The sequence below is a fragment of the Pristis pectinata genome, chromosome 10 (genome assembly GCF_009764475.1).
Source record: "Pristis pectinata isolate sPriPec2 chromosome 10, sPriPec2.1.pri, whole genome shotgun sequence".
Lineage (NCBI taxonomy): Eukaryota > Metazoa > Chordata > Chondrichthyes > Rhinopristiformes > Pristidae > Pristis > Pristis pectinata.
This window is the reverse complement of record NC_067414.1, coordinates 97,371,344-97,395,083: the sequence shown is the minus strand read 5'-3', so window position 1 is coordinate 97,395,083 and position 23,740 is coordinate 97,371,344. Positions and strand designations below refer to the sequence as shown.

At 48.3% G+C, this 23,740-nt stretch overlaps 1 protein-coding gene across 1 annotated transcript; it reads right to left on the bottom strand.

Annotated features, from left to right (window-relative positions):
* Window positions 1-489: 489 nt before the first annotated feature.
* glo1 (glyoxalase 1) lies at window positions 490-12,077 on the bottom strand. Its single transcript, XM_052024266.1, has 6 exons — window positions 11,949-12,077; window positions 10,581-10,663; window positions 7,165-7,305; window positions 2,778-2,845; window positions 2,187-2,276; window positions 490-1,562 (listed from the first exon to the last, which is right to left on the bottom strand). Exons 1-6 carry the CDS (start codon window positions 12,021-12,023, stop codon window positions 1,471-1,473), a joined length of 549 nt encoding a protein of 182 aa, XP_051880226.1. The 5' UTR covers window positions 12,024-12,077; the 3' UTR covers window positions 490-1,470.
* Between the last annotated feature and the right edge of the window lie 11,663 nt (window positions 12,078-23,740).

Genomic DNA, 23,740 nt, shown 5'->3' with positions numbered 1-23,740 from the left:
ACTGATTGTGCATGAGGGAAAAACCGATAGCACTCTCATATAATTGTGTAGGAGGATTGGAAATGAGATCTTTTACTGAGAATGGTGACACATTTTGAAGTATATTTGTAAAAAAAAGTATTTAAAAGTTGGAGACTATTATCCTTTAAAAGATGGAAAATCAGAGCAATATTTTACACAAAGGTGGTTCAAAACTGTGGGGGAAGAACAGGACAGTGGGATTGGCTGTGACTTTCCCCAGCAGCAGACACAATGGCCAATGCACCACCCCTCCGCCCAGAAGAATTGTAGACATCTGGTTCCTCCAGTAAAAAGCCATTGAAGAAAATGGTTTCATTGGACTGCACAGTCAGGGAGTGTTTTAGGAGAGAGGGTACAGGCAGGAGGTGGATTTGTTGGTGTTACAGTACAAGCAAACAATTTGGGGACTAATTCCAAAGGTCTTGAAGCCCAGCTTACAATTCATTTAAAAAAGCATAATTCTGGAAGTGAACACTGAAGTAAATATTTATTACAGATTAGGCTCTGCATGATAATAATTGCTATTTAACAGAAATTAAGACTCAGTTAATCTACAAATTTGCAGGCAAGACTGTTGCCAACAGTGTGCCTGGCCCACTGACGTTCATCAAAACACAAAGGGAATCTTCCCAAATACCTTTAATAAGCGAGCAGCCTGGGTATGTTTTACTCAGATCCCTGGGCAGTGGTGACAGATTATAATCTACAATACTGGGATCAGAATTCCCCACTATCATAGATGTTTTAAGGCTGGAAGAAGGGAAGAAAATTTCAACTGAACTCGTTTGCAATTTTAAACAGCAGTGGCTCTCAGATTATCTCCACTAAGTGACAACAAATTTTCACTAAGCCACAATCCACTTCAAGGTTTCCCAACAAATTGGAATAAAAAAAATCACTAATTGTGATTACAGAGGGTGATTTTCTCCAACCCTTTTGGCATTTAATTTACATTTGACACTACAATTTGAAAGTACTTCAACAGAAGTAGAAATGTGGATTTAAAATCTTAAAACAAACTTCTAATCATATTTTATATGCTGCGAAAGAGTTCAACTTCCTTTCCCCCACCCCCTTTGCTGAAAATTGCAAGAGGGAATCTATGCAAATATAAGAAATCACTGAGAAATTAGGACCTGTTCTTCACTGTACACCTGGATTAGTCAAGGCTTCATAGTCAGTTCTTGGAGATTTCGTAGCTGCAGAATATTCAAGCTGCAAACTTCCTTGGCAATTAATGAATTTATAATTTACCAAGAAGCTGGTAGTGACTGCCCAGAGATGAGCTTAAAAAAATCCCACTTCACAAAAACTTGTATTTGCCCAAATTCCATAACAGTGCAATTATATTTCATTTCATGGTAAAACACTGCTGCATAGGTTCAATGATGACTGCTCTGTATTCAAGTATCCAAATTGTTGTGGAGTGTCATGCTCCACACTTCACACCTAAGGGACTATGGTAAGCATTTGGTTTGGGCTGAGAATCTCTATCCAATAACCATCTGGATCCTGGATGAAAGCGAGCCCCTTCATTTTACCTGAAGCAGAAAAAATAGATCAAGCATTGGTTTTCATATCATTCCTCACCACTTCCCCTCACTTACTTGTCCTAGAACAAATGAATGGAAAGAGCAGAAAAAAAATGTTGGAAATATGAAAAACAAAAAATTTTGGAAACACTTGGCAAGTCAGGCAGCATCCGTGGAGTGAGAAACAAAGTTATGTTTCAGACCTTTCATCAGAACTGGAACAATGAGAAAACAAGTGTGTTTTAAGGTGCAGAGAAAAGGAGGGTGTGGAGAGCAGAGGGAGAGTCAGTGATAGGGTGGAAACCAAGGTTTTCCAGTTCCAGCATGGCCTCCACTGCCCTCATTCATCTGCCCATACTTACATCCTCCAGACAGATTGGCTTGCTTGGCACCGAAAGCATCATGTCACCTGGACAAGCATGGTTCCCCACTCCATCCCAAACATTTCCCATTCTCTCCACCCTCCTCTCACATTTCCCGTTCTGACAAAAGGTCATCAACCTGAGATGTCAACTCGGTTTCTCTATCCACAAATGCTGCCTGACCTGCTGAGTATACATAGGATGTGAAATTTATCATGTCAATACACTCAACAGCTGTCAAACAAGACGGCACGAAGACCAACGGACTCACCACCATCCACCTTCTTCACAAACTTTACTCCCAGTTCCTCAAACCGCTTGCATGCTGCGTACACATCGGGGACAGCAATGCCCAGGTGACCTGCAGGTAAGGAGCATCTCCAGTTGGAAATTCAAAGCACTGACTACCTGAGATGACTGAACATGTAGCCACCTTTCACTGTCACAGTACTGAGAGGGATAATCATCATCTCCCCAAGTTGTAGCACCCAAGCCTGGGGCCATATCAGCTACTTATTTCAAAGTCAGCCTGTAAACAGGAACCAGAGCTCTGTCAAACACTAATCATCTACCAGGAAGAGGATAGGCCAAATAGCCTTCTCCACTGTTAAATTCTCACCCCCAAAACCTCCCAACACTATTAACAAGCCCAGTTGGGAAATCCCACCACAGCAGACCACCACCACTATGTCTTGCCAACACCCCCACACCTCCCCCCACCACCCCCCCCCCCCCCCCCCCCACCAAACACACACACACACAAAGCAAGCAGAGAAGACAGATCTCCTGATCTAAGAGCTTTGTTCCACCTTGGCCAAATGACCCACAAAACCTTCAGGGGAATCAAGGCGACCAGACTTACCAAATCCTCTGGGGTCAGAATTGCCATTGTGGTAGGCCTGGTTTTCATCAACTTCAGTGCCCCAGTTGCTGCAAGACACAAGCATGGAGAATGAACAACAAGTTGCTCCATCCAGCACGTTCCCTCATCAATCAGCCCACGCAGAGGTGACAGCTTGAAGCCACCAGTCAGTTCATCACACAGGAAGAGCCCATTTTGGCCATGCCATCCATTCAACAGCCAATGAGACTCATCTCCCTTCCCAGCTCTCGGTCCTGTTCTTGAAGCAGTCAGAGCTTCTGCCTTCGTCAACAATCCAGGCAGCAAGTTTCAAAACCCACCACTGCTTGGATGAGAAGGAACTTTATTTCCTCTACTCTCTCCTAATCTTTCAATCTGCCCCATGCCTAGTTATTAGAATCATAGAGTAATACAGCACGGAAACAGGCCCTTTGGGCCAACTTGTCCATGCTGACCAAGTTGCCCATCTAAGCTGGTTCCATTTGCCTGCATTTGGCCCATTTCCCTCTAAGCCTTTCCTATCCATGGACCTGTCTAAATGTCTTTTAATTCTTGTTATTGTACCTGCCTCAACCATTTCCTCTGGCAGCTTGTTCCATATGTGCACCATCCTCTGCGTCCCTTTTAAATCTTTCCCCTCTCACCCTAAATCTATGCCCTTTAGTTTTTAGTACCCTTTCCCTGGGAAAGATTGTGTGTATTCACCCCATCCATGCCCCTCAAGATTTTATACACCTCTATATGGTCACCCCTCAGTCTCCTATGCTTCAAGGAATAAAGTCCTAACCTGCTCAACCTCTCCCTGTAACTCAGACCCTTGAGTCCAGGCAACATTCTTGCAAATCTTCTTTGCACTCTTTCCAGCTTAGTGATGTCTTTCCTATAACAGGGAGACCAAAACTGTACCCAGTACTCCAGGTGCTGCCTCACCAACACCTTGTACAACTGCAACATATCAGCTCCTATACTCAGTGCCCTGACTGACGAAGGCCAGCATGTCAAATGCCTTCTTCACCACCCTGTCTACCTGTGACGCCATTTTCAGGGAACTATGTACTTGTACACCTAGGTCCCTCTGTTCTACCACACTCCCCAGGGCCCTGCTGTTCACTGTGAATGTCGTACATTGGTTTGACTTCCCAAATTGCAACACCTCGCACTCATCTGGAGTGAATGTTATTTGCCAGTCCTCAGCCCACTTACCTCACTGATCAAGACTCCCCCTGTAATTTTTCACAACCTTCTTCACTGTCTACGATACCACCTATTTTAGTATCATCCGCAAATTTACTAACCACACCTTGTACATTCTCATCCAAATCATTCACATAGATGACAAATAGCAATGGGCCCAGCACCAATCCCCGGGGAACTCCACTAGTCACGGGCCTCCAGTCCAAAAGAAACCTTCCACTATCACCCTCTACTTCCTACCATCGAGCCAATTGTGTGTGCAATTAGCCAGGTCTCCCTGGAAACCGTGCGAGCAAACCTTCCAGACTAGCCTTCCACGTGGGACGTTGTCAAAGGCCAACTATCTCTAATCAGTCCTTGTCGCTCGGTAGTTTAGCAGTTAGCGTAACACTATTACAGTACCAGCGACCCGGTTTCAATTCCAGCTGCTGTCTTTAAGGAGTTTGTACGTTCTCCCCATGTCTGTGTGGGTTTCCTCTGGGTGCTCTGGTTTCTTCCCACATACCAAAGACATACGGGTTAGGAAGTCGTGGGCATGTTATGTTGGCACCAGAAGCGTGGCGACACTTGCGGGCTGCCCCCAGAACACTACGCAAAAGGTGCATTTTCACTGTGTGTTTCGATGTACATGTGACTAATAAAGAAATCTATCCATCCAAAGGCTGATAGATCCTGTCCCTCAGAATCCTCTCCAGTAACTCACCCGCCATCGATGTCAGACTCACTGGCCTGTAGTTCCCTGGCTTGTCTTTGCTGCCCGTAACTAATGGCACAACATTAGCCACCCTCCAGTCCTTCGGAATTTTACGCGTGGCTGAAGACGATGCAAATTTCTCTGACCACTCTGCTGGGAGGGTGGCTGCTTTCAGTTACTTACACACTCCCATCCAGTCTCCTTTAGTACAAAGACAACCCCACCTGTAATTAACATTCTCCACCACTGCCACCATCCTCAAATCTCCTGTAGTCACAGCCTTCACATAGCGTGATGACCAGAACTGTACACAGTACTTTAGTGATATCCCAGGAGTTTTATACAGTGAATCCCTAACTTCAAGGCTCCTCCATTCATGCCACACCAGTTACCCATATACTTTCTCAGCCACAATATCAGCCTCCAGCCAGCACCCTCACATCCCTCAACAGCCCCCGGCCCACGTCTCCACTCCTCCTTCCGTGCTGGCTGCCAAGTTTCTGTTCCTTACTCTCCAGAACTCCTGTGAACTTCTTCCCTTTGCCCCTCCTGTCCTCACTGTTAAAAGTCTCCTTCAATTTATACTCAGCCTTCTCCACACAGACACGTCCCAAAGTGCTGTGCAGAAATGCAATCAGACGGGACCCCAGACCAAGCTACTCTGCAGTGACCCAGTTGCCTCATATCAGCTATCAGGAGGTCCTTGCAGTCGAGAGGGGTTCATTGTCGAAGTCTACCTTCTCATACTCGCTGCCTTCTCCGCAATGAGGAGGACGGTCTGACTTTAGGACTGGGAGTGCTGGACAGTGAGCACAACTCGTACGCTGTGGGCTCCCCCAAAACAGCGTTCTGACAGGAACTCCACCCAATCGTGATAAACTGGGATGAGAAACAGTCCCAGTGTTGGAGGAATGGTCAGTGCGTGGGACCAGCAGTAAGGGAGGCGAGAGACCGCAGATGCTGGAATCTGGAGCAACAAACAATCTGCTGGAGGAACTCAGCAAGTCGAGCAGCGTCTGTGGAGGGAGAGGAATTGTCGACGTTATCATTCACCTTTAGTTATCAAAACCCCGCACCAGGGCTGAGTGGAGAGGGAAGATGTCCAGTGTAGATGAGAGGGGGAGAGGTGAGGCAGGAGCCAGAGATGATTGGTGGACTGAGGAGGGTGATGGGCAGATGGAGCCTGTGTGTGTTGGGGGGGGGGGGGGGGGGGGGGGGGGGGGGGGGGGGGGGGGGGGGGGGGGGGGGGGGGGGGGGGGGGGGGGGGGGGGGGGGGGGGGGGGGGGGGGGTGGGGGGGGTGGTTGATGGTAGGAATAGAGTTGGAGGACAGAAGCAGGGGGATGATAGATGGAGGCAGGCAAAAATACAAACAAAAAGGGCAGATAGAGCCAGGAAAGGGGAGGGTGAAGCTGGAAACAGCTGGTGAAGGGTAATGAACAGGAACCAGTGCTGGAATCTGATAAGTAACGGTGACTGATAATGGGAACCATCAGAGGAGAGGGGAAGGACAGCTGACACCAGAACCAGGTGAGGGAGATGGGAAGCCAGTGGGTGAAATGCTTGGGTGGTAGGTGGATGGAACCGGTGGGGGGCATATAGGAGACTCCAGGAGTCCAATATAAATCTCCAGCAGGTGTGGGGAAGGGACACCGACCCAGGTTTCAGCTGAAGGTCACCAGGGTTCTTCCCAACAGCAGATATTTGGGCCTTTCCCTTCCAGCCGGTTCCCACCTCACACATACGGTCATGACACCCTGGGCTCTATACCCACGCTGGCCTCCGCACCTCAGTTTGAAAGCCTCACCACACCTTCCAAACCCCTCGATCTCAGACCTTCTGCTCTCCAGTCCTGAACCCCTCACACCTGCTCTCACCCCAACCTCTCGTCCATCTCCAACTTTGCCTCGCGTATTGGCAATCGTGCCTCGGCCCCAAATTGGGAATCCCTTCCCCGGTTCCCTCCATCTCTTCTTTCCGATTTTCCTCAGAACCTCTCCCTTTAGCCAGACCTGTCTCACGTGACCTGTTGAGAATATTCCTGTGAGCACCTGACTGGGACGGTTTACTGCACAAAGGGTGACGTACAAGTGAAATGAAGTCACAGGGCATGGAACAGCTCTTCGTCCCATTGTGTCCCTGCTACCCACCTGAACTAATCTAATTTTCCAGCACTCGGCCCGAGGCTTCTACACCAAGGTTGTATCAGTGAGCTCTGCACATTATCACACAAGTGCACGTTAGCGAATTTAACTTCATAAGACTGCAAGAACTGCACGTGAAGATCAGCTGTACAATAATGAACATTCCACTGTCCTGGTGGTCAGTTCCAATTCACAGCGCCATCAAACACTACACAGGGAACTCTGGGCGCTTCTGGTAACCATGGGATATCCACCAGGGCGGAGGATCTGCTCAGCCGAATCACCTCCTCCCCGACCTCCTACCCCACGAACCTTGCCCCACACAGCAACCCCCCCCAGGAACCCTGTCACACTCACTGCGTCAGCTCAATGGTAGCCCTCCTGGAGAAGGTCCAGGCCGTGTGCTCGTTCTTCTCTCCTGGGATTTCCTTTTTGTCCTCGAAGCCCAGAAAGTAGAGTGTGAACTTCATCGAGGGAAAGTCAAATTTCTGCAGCAGCCTAGGAGCAAGGTGGGAAAATAACCTTCAGAGGCGGCACAGCAGTGTAGTGGTTAGCATAACACTATTACAGCGCCAGTGATTGGGGTTGAATTCCTGCCACTGTCTGTAAGGAGTTTGTATGTTCTCCCCGTGTCTGCGTGGGTTTCCTCCGGGTGCTCCAGTTTCCTCCCACATTCCAAAGACGTATGGGTTAGTCGGTTGACATGGGCGTAATTGGGTGCTGTGGGCTCGTTGGGCCGGAAGGGCCTGTTACCGTGCTGTATAAATAAAGTTTTTAAAGTTTTAAGAAAGGGAGCATGGACACAACAGGATGCTTCTGTGGTGTAAGTTCCTGGGAAAAGGAGGGAGTGAGGTAGTGAGAAGGAGGGAAGCAGCTGAGGGATGAGCCATTGAACTGGAAAGAGTGCAGGAAAGATTTACGAGAATGCTGGCAGGACTCGAGAGACTGAGTTATAGGGAGGTTGGACAGACTGGGACTTCATTCCTCGGAGCATAGAGATTGAGGGTGACCTTACAGAAATCGTGAGGGGCATAGAGAGGGTGAATGCGCAGTCTTTTTCCCAGGGTTGAGGAATCAAGAACTAGAGGGCACAGGTTTAAGTAGAGAGGGGAGGGATCTAATAGGAATATGAGGGGCAACTTTTTCCACACAGAGGGTGGTCCATTTATGGAACGAGCTGCCAGAGGAAGTGGTTGAGGCGGGTACATTAACAACATTTAAAGAAAACTTAGACAGGTTCATGGATAGGAAAGGTTTAGAGGGATATGGGCCAAATGTGAGCAAATGGGACCAGCTTAGATAGGAATCTTGGTCAGCATGGACCAGTTGGACTGAAGGGCCTGCTTCTATGTTGTATGACTCTAAATGAGCACGAGTGAGAGGAGGGAGGTAGACAGGGACTGTGGCTTCACACACCACCCAACTGCAAAGGATTCAGCTTCCCATCCACTCATTTTGGCTGCTGCTGGGCTCAGTTAAAAGGCACGTTCAGCAGTGCTGCACACACCTTGATCATACTCTGAGCTCTGGCATTAGTGAACCATGCAGACACCAAACATGGGAACTCAGTACAGAAATTGATGGGGTGCACCTTTGGAATTCAAATTCCTAACAGGCACATTCAGGGCACTGAGTCAACAAGTACAGCCCTCCTTCCCCCGCCCCACCCCCCCTTTAACTTATGTTTGTCCTCATCTGGTCATGTACTGTGCTGCTGCTGCCAAAAGCTAATTGTCATGGCATTTATACCGTGTGTATGCCTATGACAACAATAAACTGAACTTAAAGTTGGATGAATTTACAAAATAAAGGAGACTGAACTCTGTCCACGAGGAATCTTTATAAAACACCAGTTACACCAGAACAGGAGGATCATGACCCGTCCTGGGAGCCACACATTAGGATAGACAGGATGGCTTTGGAAAGGGTGAAGAGATTTGCAGGGATGAGGGACTGTAGTCACTGGGGTTGTTCATCTTGGAACAGAGAGGGGTGAAAGATCTGGTGAAGGTATTTACAATCATGAAGGATCTGGATGGAGAGAAACGATTGGCAGAGAGGTCTTAAACCAGGGCTAGGCGATGAGCAAAGGAACTAAAGGTGATCAAGGTACAACTTTTTTTATTAGAAAGCGTAGCAAGCTAAGATTTGCAATGCACTGCCAGGGTTTGTAAAGGCTAAAAACAAACTGCCGGAGGAACTCAGTGGGTCAGGCAGCATCTGTGGAGGGAAATGGACAGTCAATGTTTCAGGTCGAGACCCTTCATCTGGACTGAAAGACAGAAGAGAGATGGCCAGTGTAGAGAGATGAGGGGCAGAGGTGGATCCAGGTGAGGAGGGTGATAGGCAGGCAGAGGAGGAAGGGTGGAGATAGTGACAGAGGCTGGGAGGTGAGAGGTGGAGGCAACAAAGGGCTGCAGATGGTGGAATCTGATAGGAAAGGATGGGGCATGGAACCAAATCAGGGAGGTGGTGGGGGGGGGCCCAGTGGGGAGTGTGTGGGTGGAGGGGAGCAGGTTACCTGAAATTGGAGAATTCAGTGTTCATGCCGTCAGGTTGTAGACAACCCAGGCAGAAGACGAGGTGCTGTTCAGTGGAGGCTGATTGAATTATGGGAAATAAAGAGACATAGAAAGGAAAATATGCAGGACTGTGGGGACTGGGACCAGTTGGATTGCTCTTACATCGAGCTAGCCTGGACTCAATGGCTTCCTGCAGTCTGTAACCTTTCTGTGATTCTGCAAATGCTGGGAGAGCAAGCGAGGCAGAGGGGTTTAGTAATGGGGAGAGAGAGCGCGAGAGAGAGTGCGAGAGAGCGTGTGTGTGTGTGTGTGTGCAGGGCTGTGATGAAGGGTGGACACAGAGCAACAGAGTGGCTTGGAGCTGTCCGAGATGGCTGTGGGGCAGGCAATTAAGACCTTGGTAAAATAATTTTGATATCAAATGGCAACACATAGAGTGGGCAATGGGTGCTCTTGGTTTAATACGGGGCAGCACAAGTTCTGGGTGGGATAATGGGGATGCAACAGTGGGGAAAAGGTCAAAGAGCAAATCTGTAGCCAGGAACAAAAAAGACCCAAGAAATCACACAGTATTCTGCATCAGGTGTGATGTGAACCTGCGCTGCAATAAGCTGGTGAGTCAGGAAAAATTAATGTGTAATATTAACAGAATGCAGACAATTTCTGACATGCGTTTACTTGCAAGTACCCAAGTCAGAACAAGAGCTGAACAGCAAAGTGGGAAATAATTTTTTATATTAAAAAAGCAACTGGGAAAGAGCAAAGCTTCTAGAAAGTATCTGATGTAACAAGAGAGATATCAGCAGAAAATGTGGGAAATATACCTCAGATTAGTCAACACCAGAAAGCAAATTGGATCATTCCATTTTTCAAATAACAGAGACTTACACCCCAATATACGATCAGATGGACTCTTGACCTCACCATCTACCTTATGACCTTGCACCTTACTGTCTGCCTGCACTGCACTTCCTCTGTAACTGTAACACTTTATTCTGTATTCTGTTATTGTTTTTACTTTGTATTACCTCAGTGCACTGTGTAATGAATTGATCTGTACGATTGGTTTGTAAGACAAGTTTTTCACTGTACCTTGGTACAATAATAAACCAATACCAATAAATAACTACACCTCAGACAAACTGAACGGTGTTAAATTTTGTTAAATCTGTGGACTCGTGCTTCTTGCTCTCACTTCTAAATCACTTGCTCACTTTCTCTTATATTTACTCAATTTTTAATGTTCCTTACGTCATTCCGATGATTCTGGTATAAAAATCCAGAGATTTTTTTGGATCCTTCACTCTCAGCATTGTCTGTTGCATTATAAAATCCTGAAAGAGAGAGACTGTGAGAACACTGGAAAATCAATGCACTCCGGTTAACAGGCAACAATTCGGGAGGAGAAATCAAGCATTTGTTTTTTTCTCATCTCTTCTCCCTCTATGGAAGGAGGGAAAGTTGAGGAACACCTCGAACAGTAATGGGCCAGTTACCACCCCCCCCCCCCACCTTCCAGTTATTTCATAGAATCACACAGTATAGAACAAGACCCTTTGGCCCACCACATCCACACTGACCATTAAGTACTCATCTATGCTGAACTTGGTTCATAACCTACCCCTTGCTGATTCAAGTGCTGTGGGAATGTTCAGAGAATGTCTGCCTCCACCACTCCCTTAGACAGCAAGTCTACAGATTCCAACCACCCTCTGCCCAATAATTTTCCCTGAAATCTATTCTCCCCACATTCCTATCACCTCTGCCTAGATTCTACCTCTCACCCACATACTAGGGACATTTTACAACAGCCAATTAACCTACTAACCTGCACATCTTTGGGATGTGGGAAGAAACCAGAGCAGCTGCAGGAAAGCCCCTTGTCTACCTGCACTGCACTTTCCCTGCAACAGTAGCATTGCATTCTGTTATATTCCTTCTGTACTACCTCAATGTACTCGTGGACAAAGTCATCTGCATGGACGCCATGCAAGCAAAAGCTTTTCACTACATCTCAGTAAGCGAAACAATAATAAAACAGTTACCAAGCTCACACAGTTCGTGGAGAACATGCAAACACCACACAGACAGCAGTCATTTTCTTGGGGGGGGGTGGGAAGGAATCAACAAAAGTTGAAGCAGAAATTTAAAATTAATTAGACAGATCAGAGAGATGAGGAAATTCTTTTCACCCAGAGGGTTGGAACTTGTTGCCTCAAAGGCTGGTGGAGGCAGAAGCCCCTCATCAGATGCAGACAGCACCTTGAACCTGCAAGGGCTACAGACCCAGTACTGGGTGGGATAGGCTGGGTAACTCTGCAACCAGCAGAGGCACGATGGGCCGCATGGCCTCCCGCCGGCAGCGCCAGCGAGGGTTTCCCAGCCGCTCTGACCCTACCCTCGGATACCCCGCCCCACAGGCGGTCACCGGATAGCCTGGGCGGGTTTCCAAGCCCAGTTCAGCGGCACCGACCCTCAGCAGTGCCGCCAGCCGCCGGACCCCGGCTGAGGCTGGGGCTGGGGCCGGAGCAGGGACCCGGCCCCGTATGGCCCCGCCGCTCCCGGGTACAGCAGCCGGTGCCCCCGGCGATTCACTGTCCAGCCCGCACCCTCCCGCACCTTGGTATCGGGGTCTGGCTCCGAACAGGCGGCATAAGCCTGCTCGTCCGTCAGGCCACTCAGCTCCTGCGCCATGGCGACGCTGCCCGCGGCTCCAACAGGGACGCCCCACCTTCCCGCCCGCCTGCCTGTCTGTCACCCGGACCCCTGAGCGACTGGTCCCGCCCTCCCGCGGACCCACCAATCGAAAGACGGGAGCTGCAGCGGCCGTCCAATGGAGACGGATGGGGCGGGGGAATGGCTCCGGTACACCCAATCATAGGGAGGATGCTTGTAGATCCCACCCACCGCTCTCGCAGCTCGACCAATCAGCGGTGTCGGTAGCCTCCCCCACCACCGCCGTCTGTCCGCAGTCCGCAGTCCGCAGACTCCAGGCCTCGGCTCCCGGGCAGCCGCCACCACCGGACAGTGGCCGCTCCAAGCCGCTGTCCTTCTACCAGTTACTCCCGGTGTACGGATGTGCTCAGTCGTGGGTCGGACCTCAGGCAGAGAAAGAGGAGGAGGCCAGTCGGCCCCTCCAGCCTGTCCCACCCTTCAGTAAGACCATGGCTGACCATAGGTGCACTCACAGGGAAGGCGCCGCGCCTCTGCTTCCTCAGAAGCTTCAGGAGATTTGGCATCTCACCAAATACTCCGACAAACTTCTGCAGATGCACTGCAGAAAGAATCCTGGCTGGTTGCATCATGCCCTGGTACCGCAATTCCAACACATAGGAAGGCAACAGGCCGCAGAGAATAGTGGACACAGCCCGGTCCACCACGGACACAGCACCAGTCCACAGCATCTACAGGAGGTGCTGCCTCAAGAAGGCGGCACCTATCATCAAGGATCCCCATCATCCAGGCCATGCCATCCTCTCACAGCCACCATCGGGCAGGAGGTACAGAAGCCTGAAGTCCCCACCCCACTATGATGAGACTATTGAACTGTTCCCTTATACGATGAGATGGACTCTTGACCTCACAATCTACCTTGCACCTTATTGTCTACCTGCACAGCAATTCCCTGTAGCTGTGACACTTTATAAGATAGATACTTTTATTAGTTACCTGTACATCGAAACACACAGTGAAATGCATCTTTTGCATAGTGTTCTGCGGGCAGCCCACAAGCGTCGCCATGCTTCCAGCGCCAACATAGCATGCCCACAACTTCCTAACCCTTACATCTTTGGAATACTCTGTATTCTGTTATTGTTTTTACCCTGTACTACCTCAATGCACTGTGTAAGGAAATGATCTGTAAAGACGGTGTGCAAGACAAGTTCTTCACTGTACCTCGGTACAAGTGACAATAATAAACCAATACCAATACTTAAACAAGTTGGCAGCAGAGGTGGAAAGCCAGCTAATGGGGTGGGGTGAGGGAAGGGAGACAGGATACAGTTTAGGTTTGGGCTACAGTCTTGCAAACCTGTGTTCTGGGAACCCGGCCAGAACGTAGGACATCTGTAAACATTACCCCCTGTTTAATGAAGGAGAGAGATACCCAGAAACCGCAGTGTGGTAAGCCTAACCTCAGGGCCGGGGAACTTTAGAAGTGTCACTTGGGAAATCGTGGTCTGTATGGATTTGTCAGTCATGTCTAACCATTTTGTTGGAGCTAAAAACAAGAAATGCTGGAAACACTTAGAGGTCAGGCTGCATCTGTGAAGTCAGAGTAAGAGTCATACAGCACAGAAACAGGCCCTTCGGCCCAACTGGTCCATGCTGACCAAGGTAGTTCCATTTGCCAGCATTTTCAATCCAATGTAACTGTCTTTTAAAAGTTGTTATTGTATCTGCCTCAACCACTTCCTCTGGCAGCTGATTCTACATGGATCCACCCTTTGTGTAAAAAAAGTTGCCCATCAAGTTCCCCTTAAATCTCTCCCCCTCACCTTAAACCTATGCCCTCTAGTTCTTGATTCCCCAACCCTGGGAAAAAGACTGAGTGCATTCACCCTATCCATGCCCCTCATGATTTTATACATCTCTAAAAGATCACCTCTCAATCTCCTACGCTCAAAGGAATAAAGTCCTAGCCTGCCCAACCTTTCCTTATAACCCAGTCCTTCACGTCCTGACAGCATCCTTGTAAATCCTTGCTGGAGAGATAAACAATTTATGTTTCATTTTGAAAACACTTTGTCAGAATTAATGAAGGATCTTTAAGTTGAAACGCTAACTCTTTTTCTCTGTCCGCAGCTGCTGCCTGACCTGCTGAGTATTTCCAGCATCTGATTTTATTTTGGACTTCCAGCATCTGCAGTTTTCTTTAGATTTTCCGTTACTGGAGATACGGAATGTGCAATCAGAGGCTGGTCGATTACCTTGTTGAAGTACCCGTCTCGGCACCACAGATTCTGTGCTGTTGGAGCATGTGTGCTTGACAACTTTGTGATTCCGATTTAACGTAAGTTATTGAACACATTTGATCCTGTTTGCAAAATCGCCAACGTCCGTGGAGATGGCAAAAGAACATGAAAAAATATTCTACTGATGTTAGGTGCAAAGTGACTGTAGTTTAGAGCCACAGAACAGTTGCAAACGTTAGAGTTTCAAAGGATCTGAAGTCAAAGTCGAGTTTATTGCCATATGCACGAGTACATGTGTGCACAGGTGCAATGAAAAACTTACTTGCAGCAGCATCACAGGCACAGAGCATCAGATGCACAACATTCACAATAAAAATATAATTAGAACAAAAAAATTCCATTGTAGTACATAGTGTCACAGTGTCACTATATTGAGGTAGTGATTAGGGTTGTGCTGGTTGGTTCAAGAACCGAACAGTTGAAAGGAAGTAGCTGTTCTTGAACCTGGTGGTGAGGGACTTCAGGCTTCTGTACCTCCTGCCCGATGGTAGCTGTGACAAGATGGCACGGCCCGGATGGTGGGGATTTTTGACGATGGATGTTGACTTCTTGAGGCAGCACCTCCTGTAGATACCACCGATGGTGGGGAGGGATGTGCCCGTGATGTATTGGGCAGAGTCCACTACTCTCTGCAGCTTCTTATGTTCCTGTGCATTCGAATTGCCGTACCAGACCACAGACAAGTTGGTGGGTGAGTCTTGTGACAGAATAAAAGGCCATTCAGCCAATCAAGTCAGTGCTAGTTCCCAGATTAATCATGCTCCTCCTCTTATTTCCCTGTAATCCTTGAGCACTATCCATGTTTCCATGACATCCGGTGCACTGAGTCCAGTTCTGGTCATACATGAGACTGCAGATGCTGGAATCTGGAGCAAAAAACAAACTGCTGGAGGAACTCAGTGGGTCAGGCAGCACTTGAGGGGGGAAATGGACAGTCAACATTTTGGGTCATGTCCCTCAGTCCAGATGAAGGGTTTCAACCCGAAATGTCGACTGTCAATTTCCCTCCACAGATGCTGCCCCACCCGCTGAGTTCCTCCAGCAGTTTGTTTTTTGCTTGAATTCTGGTCACCATGTTTTTGATTATAGATTATAGAGCTATACAGCACAGAAACAGGCCCTTCGGCCAACTGGTCCATGCCGACCAAGGTGCCCCATCCAAGCTAGTCCATCACCTTCTAAACCCTTCCTATCCACGTACCTGTCCAAATATCTTTTAAAAGTTGTTATTGTACCTGCCTCAACCACTTCCTCTGGCAGCTCGTTCCACATACACACCACCCATTGTGTAAAAAAGTTGGTCCTCAGGTTCCTATTAAATCTCTCCCCTCTCACCTTAAATTTATGCCCTCTAGTTCTTGATTCCTCAACCCTGGGAAAAAGTGCATTCACCCTATCTATGCCCCTCATGATTTTATACACCTCTGTAAGATCATCTCACGGTTTCCTACGCTCTCAGGAATAAAATCCCAGCCTGTCCAACCTCTCCCTGTAACTCAGTCCCTCCAGTCCCAGCAACATTCTGGTAAATCTTTTCTGCACTCTTTCCAGTTTAATAACATCTTTTCCATAGCAGGCCAACCAAAACTGAACACAATACTCCAAATGTAGCCTCAGCAGCATCCTGTACAACCACACCATGACCTCACAACTTTTATACTCAGTGCCCTGACTGATGAAGGCCAGTGTGTCCAAAGCCTTCTTCACCACCCTGTCTACCTGTGATTCCACTTTCAGGGAACCTTGTACTTGAACTCCTAGGTCTCTCTGTTTTACAACACTCCCCTGGGTCGTACCGCTCACTGCGAAAGTCCTACCTGGGTTTGACTTTCCAAACTGCAACACCTTGCGCCTATCCACATTAAACTCCATTTGCCATTCCTCGGCCCACTTACTCAGCTGATCAATATCCCTCTGTAACTTTTGATAACCTCCTTCATTGTCCAGTATACCACCTATTTTAGTGTCATCTGCAATTTGGGCTCAGTTTTTATGAGTTTATATGGTAAATGAGTAAAGTGCGTTACTAACTGTAAGTATAAAAGAAGTATCCAGGCTAAACACCTCAGAGAGAGAGTGTGCTGAAAATATTCACTAGCATGGTTCCAGTGATCAGGTATTTCAGTACAAGGTTAGCCTGGAGAAGCTGGGGTTGTTGTCCTTGGATCAGTGAGGGGTTTGAAGAGATTGATTGGCAGTGTCCGAAATAATGGCAGGAGTGAGGTTGGTGTAGAGAGAGCTGTAGTTGACAGAGCTGTGCCCAGTTCCAACACAGGTACAGCTCTCCCCACCATCGAGGACATCTACAACAGGCAATGTCTCAGGAAGACAACATCCATCTTCAGGGACCCCCACCATCTGGGCCGTGCCCTCTTCTCGATGCTGCCATCAAGCAGGAGGTACAGGAGCCTGAAGCCCCCACACCTGAAGGTTCAACAACAGCTTCGTCCCCACTGCCGTCAGCTTCCTGAACTGACCTTAACACTACCTTCGTTTTTTCTCTCTCTCAACTTGCACCAGAGTCATTATGTGTATTTTGTCATGTAAGTTATGTATAATTTATGTTAATTTGAGTTTATGTTCACTTGTACTGGTTGCTGCTACAAAAAGCTAATTTTCACAGCATTTATACCCTGGGTATGTTTGCCTGTGACAATAAACTTGAATTTGAGAGAGCAACTGTTGTCATTGGTGGAGGCTGGGAACCCGAGGACACAGATTTAAGGTGATCAGTGAAAGAACCAGAGGCCACATTAGATAAGCATCTGGAGCAAGTGGTTAACATCTGGAAGCTGCTGACTGACAGGGTGGTGGAGGCGAATTTAATGGCTGCTTTCAAAAAGAAATTGGAAGGCAAGGAACTGTGGGAGAGAGGGAGCTGGCAGGGACAAGGGGCCAAATGGTCTCGGGGCTGCGACTGTAGCGGTTAGCGCGACGCTATCACAGCGCCAGCAATCGGGGTTCGATTCCCGTTGCTGTCTGTAAGGAGTTTGTACATTCTCCTGTGTCTGCGTGGGTTTCCTCTGGGAGCTCCAGTTTCCTCCCACATTCTAAAAAGACGTACGGGTAGGTCAATTTGGGTTTAAAATGGGCAGCGCGGACTCGTTGGGCCGGAAGGGCCTGTTACCACGCTGTAAATAAATTTTTTTTAAAAATTTGAAAGAGAAACAAAGGACTGCAGATGCTGGAATCTAGATGATAAACACGAACAGGACTCTTCTTCAGGACTGACTCGAAATGTTGACCACCTGCTTTTCTCCACGGATGCTGCCTGGCCTGCTGAGTTCCTCCAGCATCATCGTGTTTTCCAAATGATTACTATTTCAGGATGCTGGGTTCACTGATTTAGGGGGGGAATTGCTTTGATTCCCATTGGGATTCAAGAGCTGCTGATCTCAGTGAAGCAGCCAAAAATACAGTGTCAGGAAAAAGGAGATTAGTTCAACCCATAACACGCAGCACATGAGGTGGGAAGCCTGAATTTGTTTGTTGTGCAGCTCTGGGGAAAGCCTTGCCTTAAAGCTTTTATGCCCAACCCTGGGGGGAATTGGCCCAGCTCCTCTGATTTGAATGCAGGTTTGAAGGCAGATTTGTACCAGAGAGGTGGTGGCGGGGGCGGGGGACATTCAGCAGAACCAGCCCCGGGAATCTGGGCCGTTCCCACCGCAGCTCATTGCTCCCCCTCCCCCAACACAGCAAACCACCAGCATTTCTAAAGAGGCTGCATTCCTCCCGGAGAGCGCAGCCTTTACACAGGACGGAACAAAGGAGGCTGGGGGAGGGGAGAGGCAGGATTTTTTGGGCTGCCCTGCTCTCTGGAGCTCAGCAGCTTGTTCTCCACCCCCACCCATCCGCCTCTCCGCTCTGTTGACAAGTTGGTTATTAAACTACCTACATGCACAGAAAGTTCAAAACCACCAAGCATTTATTTCAAATAGGCCCATCTCTGCAGTTTTATTCTCGGCATTTGCTTGTGAGCTGAAAGGTTTTGCATTGTATTTTTTTTAAAAATGCTCCTTAAAATCAGCCTTGGACCAAACTTTTCCTGGACTCGTAAAATATCTCTGGCAGGGAAGGAGCCATTCATTCTATCCCATTCACGCTGGTAGACGGAGAGCCACTTGAACTAATCCCACCTGCCAGCATTGGGTCCCTGTGCCTTGCTCCTCAGGACTCTTCATGTTCACATCCAATTATTGTTGAAAAGTGATCAGGGATTTGCCTCTACCAGCCCTTCAGGCAGTGAGTTACCTCATCTCCCCTCCAATTACTTTAAATCTCTGCATTTTTGCCCCTCTATTATGGGAAATACATTCTTCCTATTTACTCTAATATAGGCCCCTCTTAAATCATATGTACCCCACAACTCAGTCACCCCCATCAGTGACCCAAATTTGGTATTGGTTTATTATTGCCACTTGTATCAAGGTACAGTGAAAAACTTGTCTTGCATACCGATCGTACAGGTCAATTCATTACACAGTGCAGTTACATTGAGTCAGGACAGAGTGCATTGAGGTAGTACAGGTAAAAACAATAACAGTACAGAGTAAAGTGTCACAGCTACAGAGAAAGTACAGTGCAGGTAGACAATAAGGTCACAACAAGGTAGATCGTGAGGTCAGAGTCCATCTCATCGTTTATGGGAACCATTCAATAGTCTTATCACAGTGGGATAGAAGTTCTTGAACCTGGTGGTACGTGTCCTCAGGCTCCTGCACCTTCTACCTGATGGGAGAGGAGAGAAGGGAGAATGTCCCGGGTGGGTGGGGTCTTTGATTATGCTGGCTGCTTCACCAAGGCAGCGAGAGGTAAAGACAAGAGTCCATGGAGGGGAGGCTGGTGTCTGTGATGCACTGGGCTGTGTCCACAGCTCCCTGCAGTTTCTTGCAGTCCTGGGCAGAGCAGTTGCCATACCGAGCCGTGATGCATCCAGATAGGATGCTTTCTATGGTGCATTGATAAATGTTGGTGAGTGTCAAAGGGGACAAACCAAATTTCTTTAGCCTCCTGGGGAAGTAGAGGTGCTGGTGAGCTTTCTTGGCCATGGCGTCTATGTGATCTGACCAGGACAGGCTACTGAAAACAGACAATGCTAGAAACGGATGGTGAGGGCCCTTAATGATGGATGCCGCCTTCTTGAGGCACCGCCTCTTGAAGATGTCCTCGATGGTGGGGAGGGTCGTGCCTGTGATGGAGCTGGCTGAGTCTATAACCCTCTGCAGCCTCTTGTGATCCTGCGCATTGGAGCCTCCATACCAGGCTGTGATGCAACCAGTCAGAATGCCCTCAAGGAGATGGGCCAAACACGGGCAAATGGGACCAGCTCAGGAAGGCACCTTGGGTGGCTTGGACCAGTTGACCCTGTGCCCACCCCGCCTCCCCTCTTTTGTCCACCTATCACTGCTCTGCTTTTCCCTCCTATATATTGGGCTTCCCCTTTGCCTATCTTCAGTCCTGAAGAAAGGTCCTGACCCAAAACATTGACCACCTGCTTTTCTCTGCGGATGCTGCCTGGCCTGCTGAGTTCCTCCAGCATCGTTGTGTTTTTCACTCTGCAGGTAATGGCAGCATCTGTGGAGAGAGAGAAACAGTCAACGTTTCAGGTTGGAGACTCAATGTTGACCTTCCTGTTTGGAAGTGCCTGTGGTTTGTTGTGATTGGTGTATTCTACTTAACGGAGTGTGTCCTAGCCCCGAAAATCTCAGCTATGAGGAAAGGTTAGCTAGACTGGGGTTGTCCTCATTGGAACACAGGACCCCAGTCGGTCCAATCTTTCCTCACAGCTACAATTTACCGATCCTCACAAATCCCCTCTGCACCCTCTCCAGTGCAATCACATCTTTCCTGTAACGCAGTGGCCAGGACTGGGTACGGTACTCAAGCTGTGACTTAACTAAGTGTTGTACAGGTCCTCCCCAAGTTACGACAGGGTTCCCTTCCTGAGAGCCGTCCGCAACCCGAACATAGCACAAGTTGGCAATGCGGCCCCCTAACAACATATTTAAATTTAAAAACACAGGCCAGCCAAGGGCAACCTGTGGTTAAACCAGGGTGTTTAACTCAACCAACTGAGTTCCCACACAGCAGCTGGCAAATCCATCCCACTGGTCTCCCAAACGCTCGTTCGTATATACAGGCTGTACAGAAGTTGGATGTTCACAAGCTGGGAAGGTCCTGTATAACGTCAGCAGGTCAGGCAGCATCAACAAAGAGAAACAGAACCCTGACGAGGAGGTCATTGACCTAAAACATTGGCTGCCTTGCTCTGTCCCCAGTTGCCGCCTGACCTGCTGAGTACCTCCTGCATTTTCTATTTTTATTTCTGACTTTCAGCAACTGCATGTTTTGCTTTTTTTCTTTCTCCGGTCTTATGTTATTTTGTGCCTTCATTAATAGATATCTCTATTAGTCTTGAACTTATAGTCCTATTTAATTTACTAGAACCCCTAGAAGATGATCATAGGACTGAGCAGAGTCTGCCTGGATTTATGAAGGGAAATAATGTTTGTTCAATCTATTGGAACTACAGGCACAGTGGTGCAGCGGTTAGCGTAACACTATTACAGCGCGAGCGACCCGGGTTCAATTCCTGCCGCTGCCTGTAAGGAGTTTGTACGTTCTCCCCGTGTCTGCGTGGGTTTCCTCCCACATTCCAAAGACGTACGGGTTAGGAAGTTGTGGGCATGATATGTGGCGCTGGAAGCGCGGCGACACTTGCGGGCTGCCCCCACGACACTCTACGCAAAAGATGCATTTCACTGTGTGTTTCAATGTACATGTGACTAATAGATACCTTAGCTTTGAAGAGGTGACCAGTAGGTAAAGAGGAGCCAGTAGCTGGGATGTATTTAGATTTTCAGTAAGGTCCCACACTAGAGGTCAGTCAACAAGATTTGAGTACATGGGACTAGGAAATAATATATTGACACAGACTGTGGATTGGTTATTGAACAGAAAGCAAAGCAGGCTGTGACGAGTGCTGTGGCACAGGGATCAGTGCTCGGGCCCCAGCCATTCACAATCTGCATCAGTGATTTAGCTGAGGGACCAATGTTGTATTTTCAGGTTTGGCCATGATACAAAACCAGGTGGGATTGCAAGTGGGGAGAAGGATGTAAAGGAGCTTCAAGGAGATGTAGACACATTAAGTGAACGGGCAAGGACATGCAATGTAGGATATGAAAAATAATGTGCACAAAATAGAAAAACAGAGTACTTCTTAAATGGTGAAAGATTGGGTGGTGTTGATGTTCGAAGGGATCTGGGTGTCCTTGTACACAAGTCACTGAAAGCCAACATGCAGGTGTAGCAAGCGATTAGGAAGCCAAATGATAAGTTGGCCTTCAATGTGAAAGGATTTGAGTGCAGGAGTAAAAAATATTTTTCTGCAGTTGGGTAGGGCCTTGGTGAGACTGCACCTGGACATCACAGAGGTTTGGTCACCTCATCCAAAAAAAAGGGATGTACTTGCCACAGACAAGGTGCAGCAAAGATTCACTAGACTGGTTCCTGGTTTGCTTGTATGAAGTTAAATACACTGGGACTGTCCTCTCTGGAGTTTGAGGTGATCTCATTAAAAAGAGGCTGGATGCAGGGAGAATGTTTCAGAGGGAAGCCATTCTGACTGAGAACTTACTTCACTCAGAGGATGGTGAACATTTGGAACTCTCCACCCTAGAGGATGCAAAGACTATCACTGGGTTCATACAAAACAGAAATCAATAGGTTTCTGGAATTTAAGAGAATCAAGCAATAGGGCAGGCAAATGCCGAGCTGGATGATGAGTCATGATGAAGGAAATCGGAAGGGTCGATCACCTACTCCTCCTCCTAATCCTTTATGTTCCCCACCGTTACTGTGCTAGGTCTAAGTGAATTGTGGTAACAACCACCAAAATGCCCTTCGATGTTTCCACTTGTCCAAATAATCTGTCCTAACATCCCTTTATCATGGTGTCAAATTTGTTTCCTGTGTAGATGCTTGGGATGTCTTCCTACCAGGAGGCTCCTGTATAAGTGCAACAATATTTGGTCCATCTGTACCTCATCTTAACATTCACAATATCCCACAGCAATACCTTCCAGAGGGAGCTCCACTTACCCTCAATCTCAGGAGCCATCTCTCAGTGAAGCAGATGTTGATGATGAAATCCATCACCATCTTCAGTGCACCAGTGACTGAAGATCAAGATCACAGACCTGGCACAAAACTCATCACTGCCCTTCTTGTGTTTCAGACTCTGGACTACCTACAGCAGGCATCTCAAGGCACTGGAAAAATACTTCCAATACTACCTCCTTCACGTCGACTGGAAGGACAAACAGACCAATGTGTTTTCTCCTGTGCCAACACCCCCAGCATCAAGTCCTCGGTTACTCTCAGCTGGTTACAGTGAGCAGGCCACGTCATTCGCATGCCTGACCCCAGATGCCTGAAACAAATACTCTGTCAAAGGGAGAGAGTACCAGGCAGAGAGAGGAAAAGGCTGAGCAATGTGCTCCAGGTCTCCTTGGAAATCAACTCCCCAACGACTCGTGAGAAACCCTGGCCCACCCCACTCTACAGTGAGCGGTGGCCAGGACGGCAGTGAAAACCTGCATTCCATGCATCGGGAGCCCAGCCTAAAGGGCACAAGGAGCAGATCACCTCCCAGGTCATCCACCCACCTCATCAGGCCCCCACCTCATCCACGGAAGAGTTTGCGGTTTCCCGCATGTCCTCACCAGCCACCTCAAAACCCAGAAAGGAAGCAGCTCGTCCTTGATCCTGATGGGATTATTCAGGAAAAAGAACCTCCTGAGTAACCTTTTCATCTGAAACTCCTCCCTCCTACTGCCCTCGGTAGTTCAGTCTGACGATACAATGATTAGCACTGGGGGACGAGGGGAGGGGGAAGAGAGGGGCACCATGTGAAGGGGGGAAATAAGGGAGAGCAGCATGGGGGGGGGGAGAAAGAGGACAACGAGCAGTGACGAGGGAGGGACTGCTCACTGTGAGAGTGTGGGTGGGGGGGGGGGGTGGGCGAGGGGGCAGGGGCAGGGTAGAGGCGCAGACCGAGACCAGCACTGGGGGAAGAGGATTAACAATGGAGCACAGAACTGAGCTGTGGCCTAATTCTGCTCCGGTTTCTTTTGCTCAGCTTGCTAGGTCGCAGGGAGTGAGAATCCCAGGCATTTCACCCTTTCCTCCCATCTGCTGAGGCCAGACCTCCTGTCCTGATTGCAGCAAGTCAACAGCACGACCTGAAGCTTGTTCTGAGGTGGGGGTCACTGCCGATCTCTACAGCTCTGCCCCATTCCAGAGAAAGGAACTTTGCATTCCTGGACCAAAAGTGTTGGATTTTTGTTTAATTGAATAAAAGTTGCACAAGTGATTTGCAATTATTTAACAATCCAATAACCCTTGCAAGCAATGAGAAATTAAACAACAAAA